This window comes from Bombina bombina, chromosome 7 (genome assembly GCF_027579735.1).
Source record: "Bombina bombina isolate aBomBom1 chromosome 7, aBomBom1.pri, whole genome shotgun sequence".
Taxonomy (NCBI): domain Eukaryota; kingdom Metazoa; phylum Chordata; class Amphibia; order Anura; family Bombinatoridae; genus Bombina; species Bombina bombina.
In genome coordinates this window covers 9,217,393-9,232,074 of record NC_069505.1, presented here as the reverse complement: position 1 = coordinate 9,232,074, position 14,682 = coordinate 9,217,393, and the positions used below count along the sequence as shown (strand labels likewise).

At 42.2% G+C, this 14,682-nt stretch overlaps 2 protein-coding genes across 2 annotated transcripts in view; one reads left to right on the top strand and one right to left on the bottom strand.

Annotated features, from left to right (window-relative positions):
* The window catches only part of LOC128635706 (atlastin-3), a 248,373-nt gene that overhangs the window by 146,981 nt on the left and 86,710 nt on the right, over window positions 1-14,682 (bottom strand). The gene's annotated exons all lie outside the window — the stretch shown is intronic.
* On the top strand, window positions 9,786-10,813 carry LOC128665756 (prostaglandin E synthase 3). Its single transcript, XM_053719948.1, has one exon. It carries the CDS (start codon window positions 9,922-9,924, stop codon window positions 10,402-10,404), a length of 483 nt encoding a protein of 160 aa, XP_053575923.1. The 5' UTR covers window positions 9,786-9,921; the 3' UTR covers window positions 10,405-10,813.

Below are 14,682 nucleotides of genomic sequence, written 5' to 3'. Positions count from 1 at the left end.
ACAAACTGGTAATGCCTGTCTAGGAAGGCGAACCTGAGAAACTGATGATGATCCCTGTGTATCGGAATATGTAGATAAGCATCCTTTAAATCCACGGTAGTCATATATTGACCCTCCTGGATCATAGGTAGGATGGTTCGAATAGTCTCCATCTTGAAGGATGGGGCCCTGAGAAATTTGTTTAGGATCTTGAGATCCAAGATTGGTCTGAAAGTTCCCTCTTTCTTGGGAACTATAAACAGATTTGAATAGAAGCCCTGCCCCTGTTCCTCCTTTGGAACTGGGTGGATCACTCCCATAACTAGTAGGTCTTGAACGCAATGTAAGAATGCCTCTCTCTTTATCTGGTTTGCAGATAATTGTGAGAGATGAAATCTCCCCTTTGGAGATGAAGCTTTAAAATCCAGAAGATATCCCTGGGAAACAATCTCCAGAGCCCAGGGATCCTGGACGTCTCTTGCCCAAGCCTGGGCGAAGAGAGAAAGTCTGCCCCCCACTAGATCCGGTCCCGGATCGGGGGCTACTCCTTCATGCTGTCTTAGAGGCAGCAGCAGGCTTTTTGGCCTGTTTCCCCTTGTTCCAAGCCTGGTTAGGTCTCCAGACTGGCTTGGACTGGGCAAAATTTCCCTCTTGTTTTGTAGAAGAGGAAGATGAAGCTGCGCCACTCTTGAAGTTTCGAAAGGAACGAAAATTAGTCTGTTTGGTCCTTAACTTGTTGGACCTATCCTGGGGAAGGGCGTGGCCTTTTCCTCCAGTAATATCAGAAATGATATTGTCCACTAGGTCTGCATACCAAGTCCTGCGTGGCCACGCAGGAGCTATCAGAATTACCGAAGCTCTCTCCTGCTTGATTCTGGCAACCAGACGTGGAAGGAGAGGAAACGGTGGAAATACATAAGCCAGATTGAAGGACCAAGGCACTGCTAGAGCATCTATCAGTACCGCCTTGGGATCCCGGGACATGGACCCGTAACGAGGAAGTTTGGCATTCTGACGAGACGCCATCAGATCCAATTCTGGTGTGCCCCATAGCTGAATCAGCTGGGCGAATACCTCCGGATGGAGTTCCCACTCCCCCGGATGAAGAGTCTGACAACTTAGAAAATCTGCCTCCCAGTTCTCTACTCCTGGGATGTGGATTGATGGCAAGAGTGATCCTCTGCCCACCAAATTATTTTAGTTACCTCCATCATCGCTAGAGAACTCCTTGTTCCTCCCTGATGATTGATATAAGCTACAGTTGTGATATTGTCCGACTGAAACCTGATGAATTTGGCCGCAGCAAGCTGAGGCCACGCCTGAAGCGCATTGAAAATCGCTCTCAGTTCTAAAATATTTATTGGGAGGAGAGCTTCCTTCCGAGACCATAAGCCCTGTGCTTTCAGGGAGTTCCAGACTGCACCCCAGCCTAACAGGCTGGCATCTGTCGTTACAATGAGCCACTCTGGCCTGCGGAAGCACATTCCCTGAGACAACCACCAGAGAAAAGAATCTCTGGTCTCCTGGTCCAGATGCAGTTGAGGAGATAAATCTGCATAATCCCCATTCCACTGTTTGAGCATGCATAGTTGCAGTGGTCTGAGGTGTAGACGGGCAAAAGGAACTATGTCCATTGCCGCTACCATGAGTCCGAATACCTCCATACACTGAGCCACTGATGGCCGAGGAATGGAATGAAGAGCTCGGCAAGTGGATAAGAGTTTTAACTTTCTGACCTCCGTCATAAATATTTTCATTTCTACCGAGTCTATCAGAGTCCCTAGGAAGGAAACTCTTGTAAGAGGGAAGAGAGAACTCTTTTTTATGTTCACCTTCCACCCGTGAGATGTCAGAAAAGCCAACACGATGTCTGTGTGAGACTTGTCTAGCTGGAAAGTCAACGCCTGAATTAAGATGTCGTCTAGATAAGGCGCCACTGCTATGCCCCGTGGTCGTAGAACCGCCAGAAGGGACCCTAGCACTTTTGTGAAAATTCTGGGAGCCACAAACTGGTAATGCCTGTTTAGAAAGGCGAATCTGAGGAATTGATGATGATCTCTGTGAATAGGGATGTATAGATACGCATCCTTTAAGTCCACGGTAGTCATATATTGACCCTCCTGGATCAGAGGTAGAATAGTCCAAATAGTCTCCATCTTGAATGATGGAACTTTGAGGAACTTGTTTAGAATTTTGAGATCCAAGATTGGTCTGAAAGTTCCCTCTTTCTTGGGAACCACAAACAGGTTTGAATAAAACCCTAGCCCCTATTCCTCCTTTGGGACTGGGCGAATCAACCCCATGGTATGTAGGTCTTCTACACAGCATAAGAACGCCTCTCTCTTTGTCTGGTTTACAGACAATCGAGAAATGTGAAATCTCCCCCTTGGAAGGGAGCCCTTGAATTCCAGAAGATATCCCTGGGACACAATTTCTAAAGCCCAGGGATCCTGAACATCTCTCGCCCAAGCCTGAGCGAAGAGAGATAGTCTGCCCCCTACTAGATCCGGTCCAGGATCGGGGGCTACCCCTTCATGCTGTCTTAGAGGCAGCTGCAGGCTTCTTGGCCTGTTTACCCTTGTTCCAAGCCTGGTTAGGTCTCCAGACTGACTTGGATTGGGCAAAATTCCCTTCTTGCTTTGTAGTTGTCAGGGATCTTAGCATGTTAACTGCTGTCACTTTAAATCTCAACCCAATTCACCCTATTTAAGGCCCCTCCTCTCTCTACTCCCTGCTTGGTAATTTGTTTCAGTTGTTCAAGTGACTCCCGCCGAAGAAACCTAGCCCCATCCTTCTGTCTAAGTCGGATTACCTACCTGAGCTTCTTAAACTCTGCTTAGTTCTGCTGTCCTCAGCTCCTCTGTACCAGCAATCCTTCAACAGCTAACTGCAGCTTTACCGGAACCAAAGTTTCAGTCATAGTTCCCTTCTTTGCGCTACTCCGGGTGTGTGTGACGTCACACCCGGCATCTCAGCACTCTCGCAGCGTGTGTACCGCGCTCTCTCTCCATCATGGGTAACAAACACACCAGCAACTGCTGACACGCTGTCCCTGCAATACCTCAAGGATTTGGTCTGTATACTTTACTTACCTCTGCCGGATAACTGCAGTACATTGTTAAGCTTGCTATCTGAAAACCGCTACCTTAAGTGACTGTTTTGCTTTTCCTACCTGTAAAGATACCTTGTCTGCCATACTCATTGCTTATATTACTAAGGATAGTCATCTCATTTATTGACTGTACATCCCAGCATAACCATTTCAACCTGTCTTAAACATCTCAGCTGCTGCCTTTACCTACAGTAATTCATACTACAACAACTTTTGGACATTGTTTCTGTTATCCTGCCTCAACTAACTCATATTGGGGCTTGTGCTTTAGTACAAATACATTGTCTCTATTCACACTCATTTCAACCCTCTGCTTATTTAGTGTGCTATACATATTACACTGGTAGTTGTAATCTCTGCCTTCAACGCTATATTTTGGCAGGTTGTGTATGTGAGTGTGTGTGATTACTGTAAATATTTTATCTGCCTGCTGAGCTTGTGTGATTCTTTTGTTATATATATCATCTACCTAAGAGGAATATCTATCATATTTATCTGTTGATACCTCTCTATCATATTTATCTGTTGATACTTATCTATCATAGTTATCTGGTTGTGTGACAGCTCTGTATTCACTCTGTACCCTACAGTAGTGACCCTCAGTTTGATGAGCATAACTGGATTCCTATAAGTTAGATCTGTGTAAATCCAAGGTTTGGTGTGAGGCTGAGTGGTCCTACAATAGAGGATACTAGGTACCAGAACTTTTCCATCACTTGTTCTGACATACAACACATATCATTACATAGGCTTGGTAATATGTAATGATATGTGTTGTATGTCAGAACAAGTGATGGAAAAGTTCTGGTACCTAGTATCCTCTATTGTAGGACCACTCAGCCTCACACCAAACCTTGGATTCACACAGATCTGAATCCAGTTATGCTCATCGAACGGAGGGTCACTACTGTAGGGTACAGAGTGAATACGGAGCTGTCACGCAACCAGATAACTATGATAGATAAGTATCAACAGATAAATATGATAGAGAGGTATCAACAGATAAATATGATAGATATTCCTCTTAGGTAGATGATATATATAACAAAAGAATCACACAAGCTCAGCAGGCAGATAAAATATTTACAGTAATCACACACACTCACATACACAACCTGCCAAAATATAGCGTTGAAGGCAGAGATTACAACTACCAGTGTAATATGTATAGCACACTAAATAAGCAGAGGGTTGAAATGAGTGTGAATAGAGACAATGTATTTGTACTAAAGCACAAGCACCAATATGAGTTAGTTGAGGCAGGATAACAGAAACAATGTCCAGAAGTTGTTGTAGTATGAATTACTGTAGGTAAAGGCAGCAGCTGAGATGTTTAAGACAGGTTGAAATGGTTATGCTGGGATGTACAGTCAATAAATGAGATGACTATCCTTAGTAATATAAGCAATGAGTATGGCAGACAAGGTATCTTTACAGGTAGGAAAAGCAAAACAGTCACTTAAGGTAGCGGTTTTCAGATAGCAAGCTTAACAATGTACTGCAGTTATCCGGCAGAGGTAAGTAAAGTATACAGACCAAATCCTTGAGGTATTGCAGGGACAGCGTGTCAGCAGTTGCTGGTGTGTTTGTTACCCATGATGGAGAGAGAGCGCGGTACACGCGCTGCAAGAGTGCTGAGATGCCGGGTGTGACGTCACACACACCCGGAGTAGTGCAAAGAAGGGAACTATGGCTGAAACTTTGGTTCCGGTAAAGCTGCAGTTAGCTGTTGAAGGATTGCTGGTACAGAGGAGCTGAGGACAGCAGAACTCAGCAGAATTTAAGAAGCTCAGGTAGGTAATCTGACTTAGACAGAAGGATAGGGCTGGGTTTCTTCGGCAGGAGTCACTTGTACAACTGAAACAAATTACCAAGCAGGGAGTAGAGAGAGGAGGGGCCTTAAATAGGGTGAATTGGGTTGAGATTTAAAGTGACAGCAGTTAACATGCTAAGATCCCTGACAGTAGCAGAGGAAGCTGAAGCAGGACCACTCAAAGTTCAGAAAGGAACGAAAATTATTTTGTTTGGCCCTCATCTTATTTGATCTATCCTGAGGGAGGGCATGACCTTTCCCTCCAGTGATGTCTGAAATAATCTCCTTCAGTTCAGGCCCGAATAGGGTCTTACCTTTGAAAGGAATGTTCAAAAGTTTAGATTTAGATGACACATCAGCAGACCAGGACTTAAGCCATAACGCCCTGCGTGCTAAAATGGCAAAACCTGAATTATTTGCCGCTAATTTAGCCAGTTGGAATGCGGCATCTGTAATAAAAGAATTAGCGAACTTAAGTGCCTTAATTCTGTCCATAATTTCCTCTAATGGAGTCTCTATTTGAAGAGCCTCTTCTAGAGCCTCAAACCAGAAAGCAGCTGCAGTCGTTACAGGAACAATGCACGCAATAGGTTGGAGAGAAAAACCTTGATGAACAAAAATGTTGTTCAGGAGACCCTCTAATTTTTTATCCATAGGATCTTTGAAAGCACAACTGTCCTCGATAGGTATAGTTGTAAGCTTAGACAGAGTAGAAATAGCTCCCTCCACCTTAGGAACTGTCTGCCATGAGTCCCTTATGGTATCAGATATGGGAAACATTTTCTTAAAAACAGGAGGGGGAGTGAACGGAATACCTGGTCTATCCCACTTCTTAGCAATAATATTCACAATCCTCTTAGGGACTGGAAAAACATCAGTGTAAACAGGAACCTCCAAGTATCTATCCATTTTACACAATTTCTCTGGGACCACTATAGGGTCACAATCATCTAGAGTTGCTAATACCTCCCTAAGCAATAAGCGGAGGTGTTCAAGCTTAAATTTAAAGGCCGTCATATCAGAATCTGTCTGAGGAAGCGTCTTTCCTGAATCAGAAATTTCTCCCTCAGATAACAAATCCCTCGCCCCTTCAGAGCATTGTGAGGGCATATCAGATACGGATACTAAAGCGTGAGACGGCTCAGCATTTTTCCTTAACCCAGAGCTGTCCCGCTTTCCTTGTAAACCAGACAGTTTGGATAAAACCTCAGTGAGGGTTGTATTCATAACTGTGGCCATGTCTTGTAAAGTAAATGAATGTGACGCACTAGAGGTACTTGGCGTCACTTGTGAGGGCGTTACTGGTTGTGACACTTGGGGAGAGCTAGATGGCGAACCCTCATTTACTTCTGACTGAGAATCATCTATTGCTCTATTTTTAAGTGCTAATATATGTTCTTTATAATTTATAGACATATCAGTACATTTGGGACACATTCTAAGAGGGGGTTCCACAATGGCTTCCAAACATATTGAACAAGGATTTTCCTTGGTATCAGACATGTTAAACAGGCTAGTAATGTAACAAGCTTGGAAAACACTGTAATCAAAGTAAATAACACTTAGAAATAAAACGGTACTGTGCCTTTAAGAGAAAAAAAGCTGCACAAGTTCTGCAAAACAGTGTAAAAAAGCAGTAAACTTAACGAAATTTTTACAGTATTATCTTACAACCTTAGTAACTTTGCACAACTATGCAAATAAACAATTAACCCCTTAATGGCAAAACCGGATTGAAAAAACATCAAAACCGGTAAAAAAGACTTTCAGCACCTTGCCACAGCTCTGCTGTGGCGCCTACCTGCCCTTCAGAACGATTTGTGGGGAAAAAAACTCCTTTACAGCCCTCAAACACAGCAGGAGCAGTTGGATGACTCTTAAGGAAAAGAAATTGCGCAACTGAGGTGCGAAAATAGGCCCCTCCCACCTCACTCAATGTTTTGAGGCCTATTAGAAAAACACCTGAGTGTCTCTTAATTAACCATGTGGGTTAAAAAACCCTAACACAAGCCACAACGACCCCTTCAGTCCCTTCAAAAAACTTTATAATTGCATCATTTACTTGAACAAACAAAAAACGTTTTTTTCCTAACAGTGTCACCAGTAACAAATGAGCCCTTCAAGCAAGCTGAAATTCCTATCCAAGTGTCTGAATACAGCTTACCCTTTCCCCATGGGGATATTGCCAGCCTTTTCTAGAATAAACCCAGTCTGTCTAGAAAAACATAGACTGAACATACCTCATATGCAGCTTAGCATGCAAACCGTTCCCCCAACTGAAGTTTTCCTGTACTTTTCAGACCTTGTGAAAACAGCAGTGGATCTTAGTTACAAAGTGCTAAGATCATAATCCTCCTTGCAGAAATCTTCATCTCTTTTTCTGCCAAAGAGTAAATAGTACACACCGGCACCATTTAAAATAAACTTTTGCTTGAGAAATAAAAAACTAACATTTTTGTCACCACACTCGCTCTGCACTTCCTAGTTACTTAGAGTAGGCAAAGAGAATGACTGGGGGGTGGAGCTAAGGGGGGAGCTATATAGGCAGCTCTGCTGTGGGTTCTCTCTTTGCCACTTCCTGTAGGGGAGGAGAATATCCCACAAGTAAGGATGAATCAGTGGACTCGATACATCTTACAAGAGAAATATAAACAGTACATGAATATGCTCTACTAAGGTTATATTCAAACTCTAAAGAAACCTAAAAATAAGTACCAATTTCCATAGAAATAGTAGTACAGTCCCAAAAGGGAATCAGGATAAACCATTATTTAGAACATAATACAAATAGTATCTTGAATAGGAAAAACCCTCAGGAGCAAATTAAAATCTTAAAATCCAGATTTTAAAATAACATAGTTAATAGGAGGACTAGGCTCCTAAAAGCGAAAAATAACAAATTTTCCCTTAAAGAGCAAAGAACGTTCAAATGAAAAATAAGGAGAATTTTTTAATAAATCCGTCTCTGATACAGGATCCTTTCAGCCAAAGAAAACCTTCATCAGTAGAATAAACTTAAGCATGCTGTCGGTCAGAACTAAATTAATTAAATCTTAACAATTTTGAAAAGATCTTGTAAGTTTACTTAAAGGCATAATATCAGTCATAACCTTTATGATAAAAGCAATAACTTGTGATGTTTGCAGATGAAATCAAGTACATGAACTGAATAAGTAAAAACAGTAAATGTCATTGTACATATAGAAACATTTTAAAGCATAAAATAAATAAATGACACAAAATTAAGCTGAAGAAAATAACAGCTTAATAATGAAAAGAACACACTTAGCTTTGTAGAATTGTGTTACAGGGCATCATAGTTTCTACAGTAACATCAGAGTCAGGATCAGAATGAAACAGAAAACAGAAAAAGAAAAATAACATTAGGCAAAACATACAATTTCCACAATGTAACAGTTTCAGTAGATAGGAAAATAAAGATTGTATCTTTTAAAAAAAAAATATAAAATCAAAAAGCAGGCATAATAGTTTTAAAAAAAAAAAATCATGAAAACAGCGAGCAATAGAGGGAGAGAGGTAAAATAACTAAATTTTGGCACCAAGAATGACGCATTACGCAAAAAGCTAAAAAATTTTTTGCCACAAAACACCAGGAAATGACGCAACTCGCGTCTTAAATGCAACTTCATGCCAAAACAACTAGCGTCAACAAAGACGCAGGGAATGACGCAATAAATAACAGTGTCAATAACAAGTCAAATTAGAAAAAGACTGAACCCCAGGTAAGAAAAAAAGTTTAAATAAACTTCCCAAACATTATTCCTATACTGAAACTGTTTAGACCTGACTCATGGCAAATATAAGTAAAAAACATATATTTAAAACTTTATATTAATACATAAAGCGCCAAACCATAGCTGAGAGTGTCTTAAATAATGATACATACTTACCGAAAGACACCCATCCACATATAGCAGATAGCCAAACCAGTACTGAAAACTATCAGCAGAGATAATGGTATATTAGAGTATATCGTCGATCTAAAAAGGGAGGTAGGAGAAGAATCCTTATGACCGATAACAGAGAACCCTTGAAAAGATTCCCCGCGAGGGAAACCATAAAATCAATAGGCGAGACTCTCTTCACATCCCTCTTCCAAACACTGTACTCTGAGAGGAATTGGTTCAGAATGCTTAGAAGCGCTTATCATAGAAGAAATAATAAAAATCAAGCACAAACTTACTTCACCACCTCCATACGAGGCTAAGTTTGTAAAACTGAGTTGTGGGTGTGGTGGGAGGTGTATTTATAGGCATTTAGAGGTTTGGGAAACTTTGCCCCCTCCTGGTAGGAATGTATATCCCATACGTCACTAGCTCATGGACTCTTGCCAATTACATGAAAGAAAAAGCCCCCTCCAGATGGAGGAATAGTTGAGCCGCGGGGAACTGCATGTGGAGGGGCAAGTGTAGAAAGGGTAGTAATCTCTCGGGACACAGATTCCTGAGAGGTAGACAGCTCAGAGGTGCTAAACTATTATGAGCTGTGCAACACTCAAAAACGAAAGTGAAACCTATTTGTTCGAAGCCAAAAGCACACAGTCTATGAGCCTAAAACAACTCTCACATAAAAGCAGTTTTAAATAACCCGTAGCTGTTCAAATCTCCCTGAAGGAGATATTAACTCTTGATCCTATCGAGGCATAAAGGAGCCACACTGTGACCCTGTATATAAAAAGTGTATATATAAAACAGTCTTACCCTCCAGGATCCATGCTGTGGAACAGGCACAGCCTCTCAAGTGTGACATTCTTGCAGCAACGCCTGTGACATGAACTTGAGTGTGTAACAGCAAGCAGTGAAACTCGTCAACACCGATTGCTCAGGAGCTGTTAGGAGACAGTCTGGATGACGCCACCCCCCTCTTTGGAGAATGAGCTTGAGCCCTGCCTCTTCTTCTTCTCTGCCGCCCGGTGACGTCACGCAGCCCCGGAGAGTGAGCGCGAATAGCTGTGGCAGGAGCAAGTCGTCACGCTAGTTAGGAGTAACGCAGCAACATGCAGCCGGCATCTGCAAAGTGGTACGACAGAAGGGACTATGTCTTTGTTGAATTTTGTGTTGAAGACAGCAAACAAGTGAAAATAGATTTTGGAAAAAGCAAACTAACTTTCAATTGCCTTGGGGGATCAGATAGTCTTAAGCATCTAAATGAAGTTGAACTTTTTCAAGCCATTGATCCTAATGAATCCAAACATAAAAGGACAGATAGGTCTGTTCTGTGCTGTTTACGAAAAGCAGAATCTGGCCAATCATGGCCACGTTTGACAAAAGAAAAAGCAAAGCTCAACTGGCTTAGTGTGGATTTTAACAACTGGAAAGATTGGGAAGATGACTCAGAGGAAGACATGTCAAATTTTGATCGCTTTTCAGAGATGATGAACAACATGGGAGGAGATGAGGATGTAGATTTACCAGAGGTTGATGGTGCAGATGATGACTCGCCAGATAGTGATGATGAAAAAATGCCTGATCTGGAGTAAGAAGACTTCATGGGCAGGGGTGGTGGGTGGTTTGATGGATGGAAAACAGATTTCAACATATTTGGCAAAAGTTGCCAATACCCAAGTTGTACATACAGTTACTAAGTACTTCCAGTCAGCCTTGTTCATTTTGTTATCACGGAATGGCTTTCATCAGGAGTTGGAGCTTAAAACTGTACATGGCATCCTTTTACCATTTATCCCCAAAGAGCTTCAGCTAAAAAAACTTGCATGATTTGCAAGCTTCTCTGGAACACAGTTGTATGTTGATGTCATATGTGGCTATAATGGAACAGCATGGATTGTGTTTACATTTTAAATTTTTGTTTTCCTACCCCAGATCTTCATTAGATGGAGTTTCTTGTATTAGTACATGCACAAAGACAGTGGCAAAACTGACATACATATAATAAACCATGCAAGAAACATTATTTTTTATAAGAGGTTTTATAAACTATAGTTAAGCTATAGCATAGAAAATCAATCTGCTTGATTGAAAAATGTCATCTAGTCTTATCATTGACCTTTGTTGTAAAGTATTAGTTTTATGGCTATATGAGACATATGGGCTTTGTTCCTGTTTTTAAATCATGCCTCACTGCATTATTACTAGATGTCCACACATCTATGGACCCCTATTAATGAAAATGCAAAGTGTACTGTCCACTTTAGTTTATGCTCCACAGAGCACTACTTCATCTCATTTTGCAGAGGAATGAGAGGTTTTATAAGGGTTGTGGACATGTTTGTCTTTGGTACTGTAGGGTAACCTCTTAAGATGTGTGTATTAGCTACTTTGCCAGTAATTTTCTCTTAAAATTGTTCGTTATGAACCCCATTAACAATTGAGGACTTGCATCCTTAAAGGCACAATAAAGTCAAAAAGAAACTTCCATGATTTGGATGGAGCATGCGGTTTGGACAACTTTCCAACTTGCTTCTGTTTGTGTTTTATTGATGTCCTTTGTTGAAAAGCATCCCTAGGTGGGCTCGAAAGCAGCAATTTACTGTTGGGAGCTAGCTGCTGATTGGTGGTTGCACGTTTATGCCTCTTGTAACTGGCTCACCCAATTGTGTTCAGCTTCCAGTGCTGCATTGCTGTTACTTGAACACGAGATACCATGATAATTAAGCGACTAAAAGGATATAATAGAAACTTCAGACATATAAAAGAAACATCACAGCTTATGTTTGGCTTTAATAAGTCAAGTTTAAAAATGCTCCTATGTATGTTTTAAAGGCCTTACACATTTCAGCGAAAAAACAGAATTTATGCTTACCTGATAAATTACTTTCTCTTGCGGTGTATCCAGTCCACGGATTCATCCTTTACTTGTGGGATATTCTCATTCCCTACAGGAAGTAGCAAAGAGAGCACACAGCAGAGCTGTCCATATAGCTCCCCCTCTAGCTCCACCCCCCAGTCATTCGACCAAAGGTTAGGAAGAAAAAGGAGAAACCATAGGGTGCAGTGGTGACTGTAGTTTAAACAAAAAATGTTTTACCTGACTTAAATGCCAGGGCGGGCCGTGGACTGGATACACCACAAGAGAAAGTAATTTATCAGGTAAGCATAAATTCTGTTTTCTCTTGCAAGGTGTATCCAGTCCACGGATTCATCCTTTACTTGTGGGATACCAATACCAAAGCTTTAGGACACAGATGAAGGGAGGGAACAAAACAGGTACCTTAAACGGAAGGCACCACTGCTTGTAAAACCTTTCTCCCAAAAATAGCCTCCGAAGAAGCAAAAGTATCGAATTTGTAAAATTTGGCAAAAGTATGCAGTGAAGACCAAGTCGCTGCCTTACAAATCTGTTCAACAGAAGCCTCATTTTTGAAAGCCCATGTGGAAGCCACTGCTCTGGTAGAATGAGCAGTAATTCTTTCAGGAGGCTGCTGGCCATTAGTCTCATAGGCCAAACGGATTATGCTTTTCAGCCAAAAGGAAAGAGAGGTAGCAGTCGCTTTCTGACCTCTCGTCTTACCAGAATAGATAACAAACAAGGAAGATGTTTGTCTGAAATCCTTAGTTGCTTTTTAAATAGAACTTTAAAGCACGAACTACATCAAGATTGTGTAATAGACGTTCCTTCTTCGAAGATGGATTAGGACACAGAGAAGGAACAACTATTTCCTGGTTAATATTCTTGTTAGAAACAACTTTAGGAAGAAAACCAGGCTTGGTACGCAAAACTACCTTATCTGCGTGGAACACCAGGTAAGGTGAATCGCACTGTAAGGCAGATAATTCTGAAACTCTTCGAGCAGAAGAGATAGCTACCAAAAACAAAACTTTCCAAGATAACAACTTAATGTCTATGGAATGTAAAGGTTCAAACGGAACCCCTTGAAGAACTGAAGGAACTAGATTTAGACTCCATGGCGGAGCCACAGGTTTATAGACAGGCTTGATTCTGACAAAAGCCTGAGCAAACGCTTGAACGTCTGGTACCTCTGCCAGACGCTTGTGTAACAGGATAGACAAAGCAGATATTTGTCCTTTTAAGGAACTAGCTGACAATCCTTTCTCCAGTCCTTCTTGGAGAAAGGACAATATCCTGGGAATCCTAATCTTACTCCATGAGTAACCCTTGGATTCACACCAACAAAGATATTTCCGCTATATCTTATGGTAGATTTTCCTGGTGACAGGCTTTCTAGCCTGAATCAGAGTATCTATAACTGAGTCAGAGAACCCACGCTTTGATAGAATTAAGCGTTCAATCTCCAAGCAGTCAGACGTAGAGAAACTAAATTTGGATGCTTGAACAGACCCTGTATTAGAAGATCCTGCCTCATTGGCAGTGTCCATGGTGGGACAGATGACATGTCCACTAGGTCTGCATACAGAATCACCGAAGCCTTCTCCTGCTTGATTCTGGCAACCAGACGCGGGAGGAGAGGAAACGGTGGAAAAACATAAGCCAGATTGAAGGACCAAGGCGCTGCTAGAGCATCTATCAATACCGCCTTGGGATACCGGGACCTGGACCCGTACAGAGGAAGTTTGGTGTTCTGACGGGACGCCATCAGATCCAACTCTGGGGTGCCCCATAGCTGAGGCTGGGCAAATACCTCTGGGTGGAGTTCCCACTCCCCCGGGTGAAAAGTCTGACGACTTAGAAAATCCGCCTCCCAGTTGTCTACTCCTGGGATGTGAATTGCTGAGAGATGGCAGGAGTAATCCTCCGCCCACCTGATTATTTTGGTTACTTCCGTCATCGCTAGGGAACTCTTTGTTCCCCCCTGATGATTGACGTAAGCTACAGTCGTGATGTTGTCCGACTGAAATCTGATGAATTTGGCCGCCGCTAGTTGAGGCCATGCCTGAAGAGCGTTGAATATCGCCCTCAGTTCCAGAATGTTTATCAGGAGAAGAGTTTCTTCCCGAGACCATAAGCCCTGAGCTTTCAGGGAGTCCCAGACCGCACCCCAGCCTAACAGACTGGCGTCGGTCGTTACGATGATCCACTCTGGCCTGCGGAAACATATTCCTTGAGACAGGTGATCCGGAGACAACCACCAGAGAAGAGAATCTCTGGTCTCCTGGTCCAACTGAATTTGAGGAGACAAATCTGCATAATCCCCATTCCACTGTTTGAGCATGCATAGTTGCAGTGGTCTGAGGTGTATTCGAGCAAAAGGGACTATGTCCATTGCCGCAACCATTAGTCCGATTGTCTCCATGCACTGAGCCACAGATGGCCGAGGAATGGAATAAAGAGTTCGGCAAGTAGTTAAGAGTTTTAGCTTTTTGACCTCCGTCAGAAATATTTTCATTTCTACCGAGTCTATCAGGGTTCCTAGGAATGGAACTCTTGTGAGGGGGGAGAGAGAACTCTTTTTGATGTTCACCTTCCATCCGTGAGACCTCAGAAAGGCCAATACAATCTCCATGTGAGACTTGGTTCTTTGGAAAGTTGACACCTGAATTAAGATGTCGTCTAGGTAAGGCGCCACTGCTATGCCCCGCGGTCTTAGAACCGCCAGGAGGGACCCTAGCACCTTTGTGAAAATTCTGGGAGCAGTGGCCAACCCGAAAGGAAGAGCCACAAACTGAAAATGCTTGTCCAGAAAGGCGAACCTGAGAAACTGGTGATGATCTTTGTGGATAGGAATGTGCAGATACGCATCCTTTAGATCCACGGTAGTCATATATTGACCCACCTGGATCATTGGTAAGATTGTCCGAATGGTCTCCATCTTGAATGATGGGACTCTGAGGAATTTGTTTAGAATTTTGAGATCCAGGATTGGTCTTAAAGTTCCTTCTTT

Coding starts and splice junctions, on each gene's coding strand:
- LOC128665756 (XM_053719948.1), top strand. CDS start 9,922: ATGCAGCCGGCATCTGCAAAGTGGTACGACAGAAGGGACTATGTCTTT.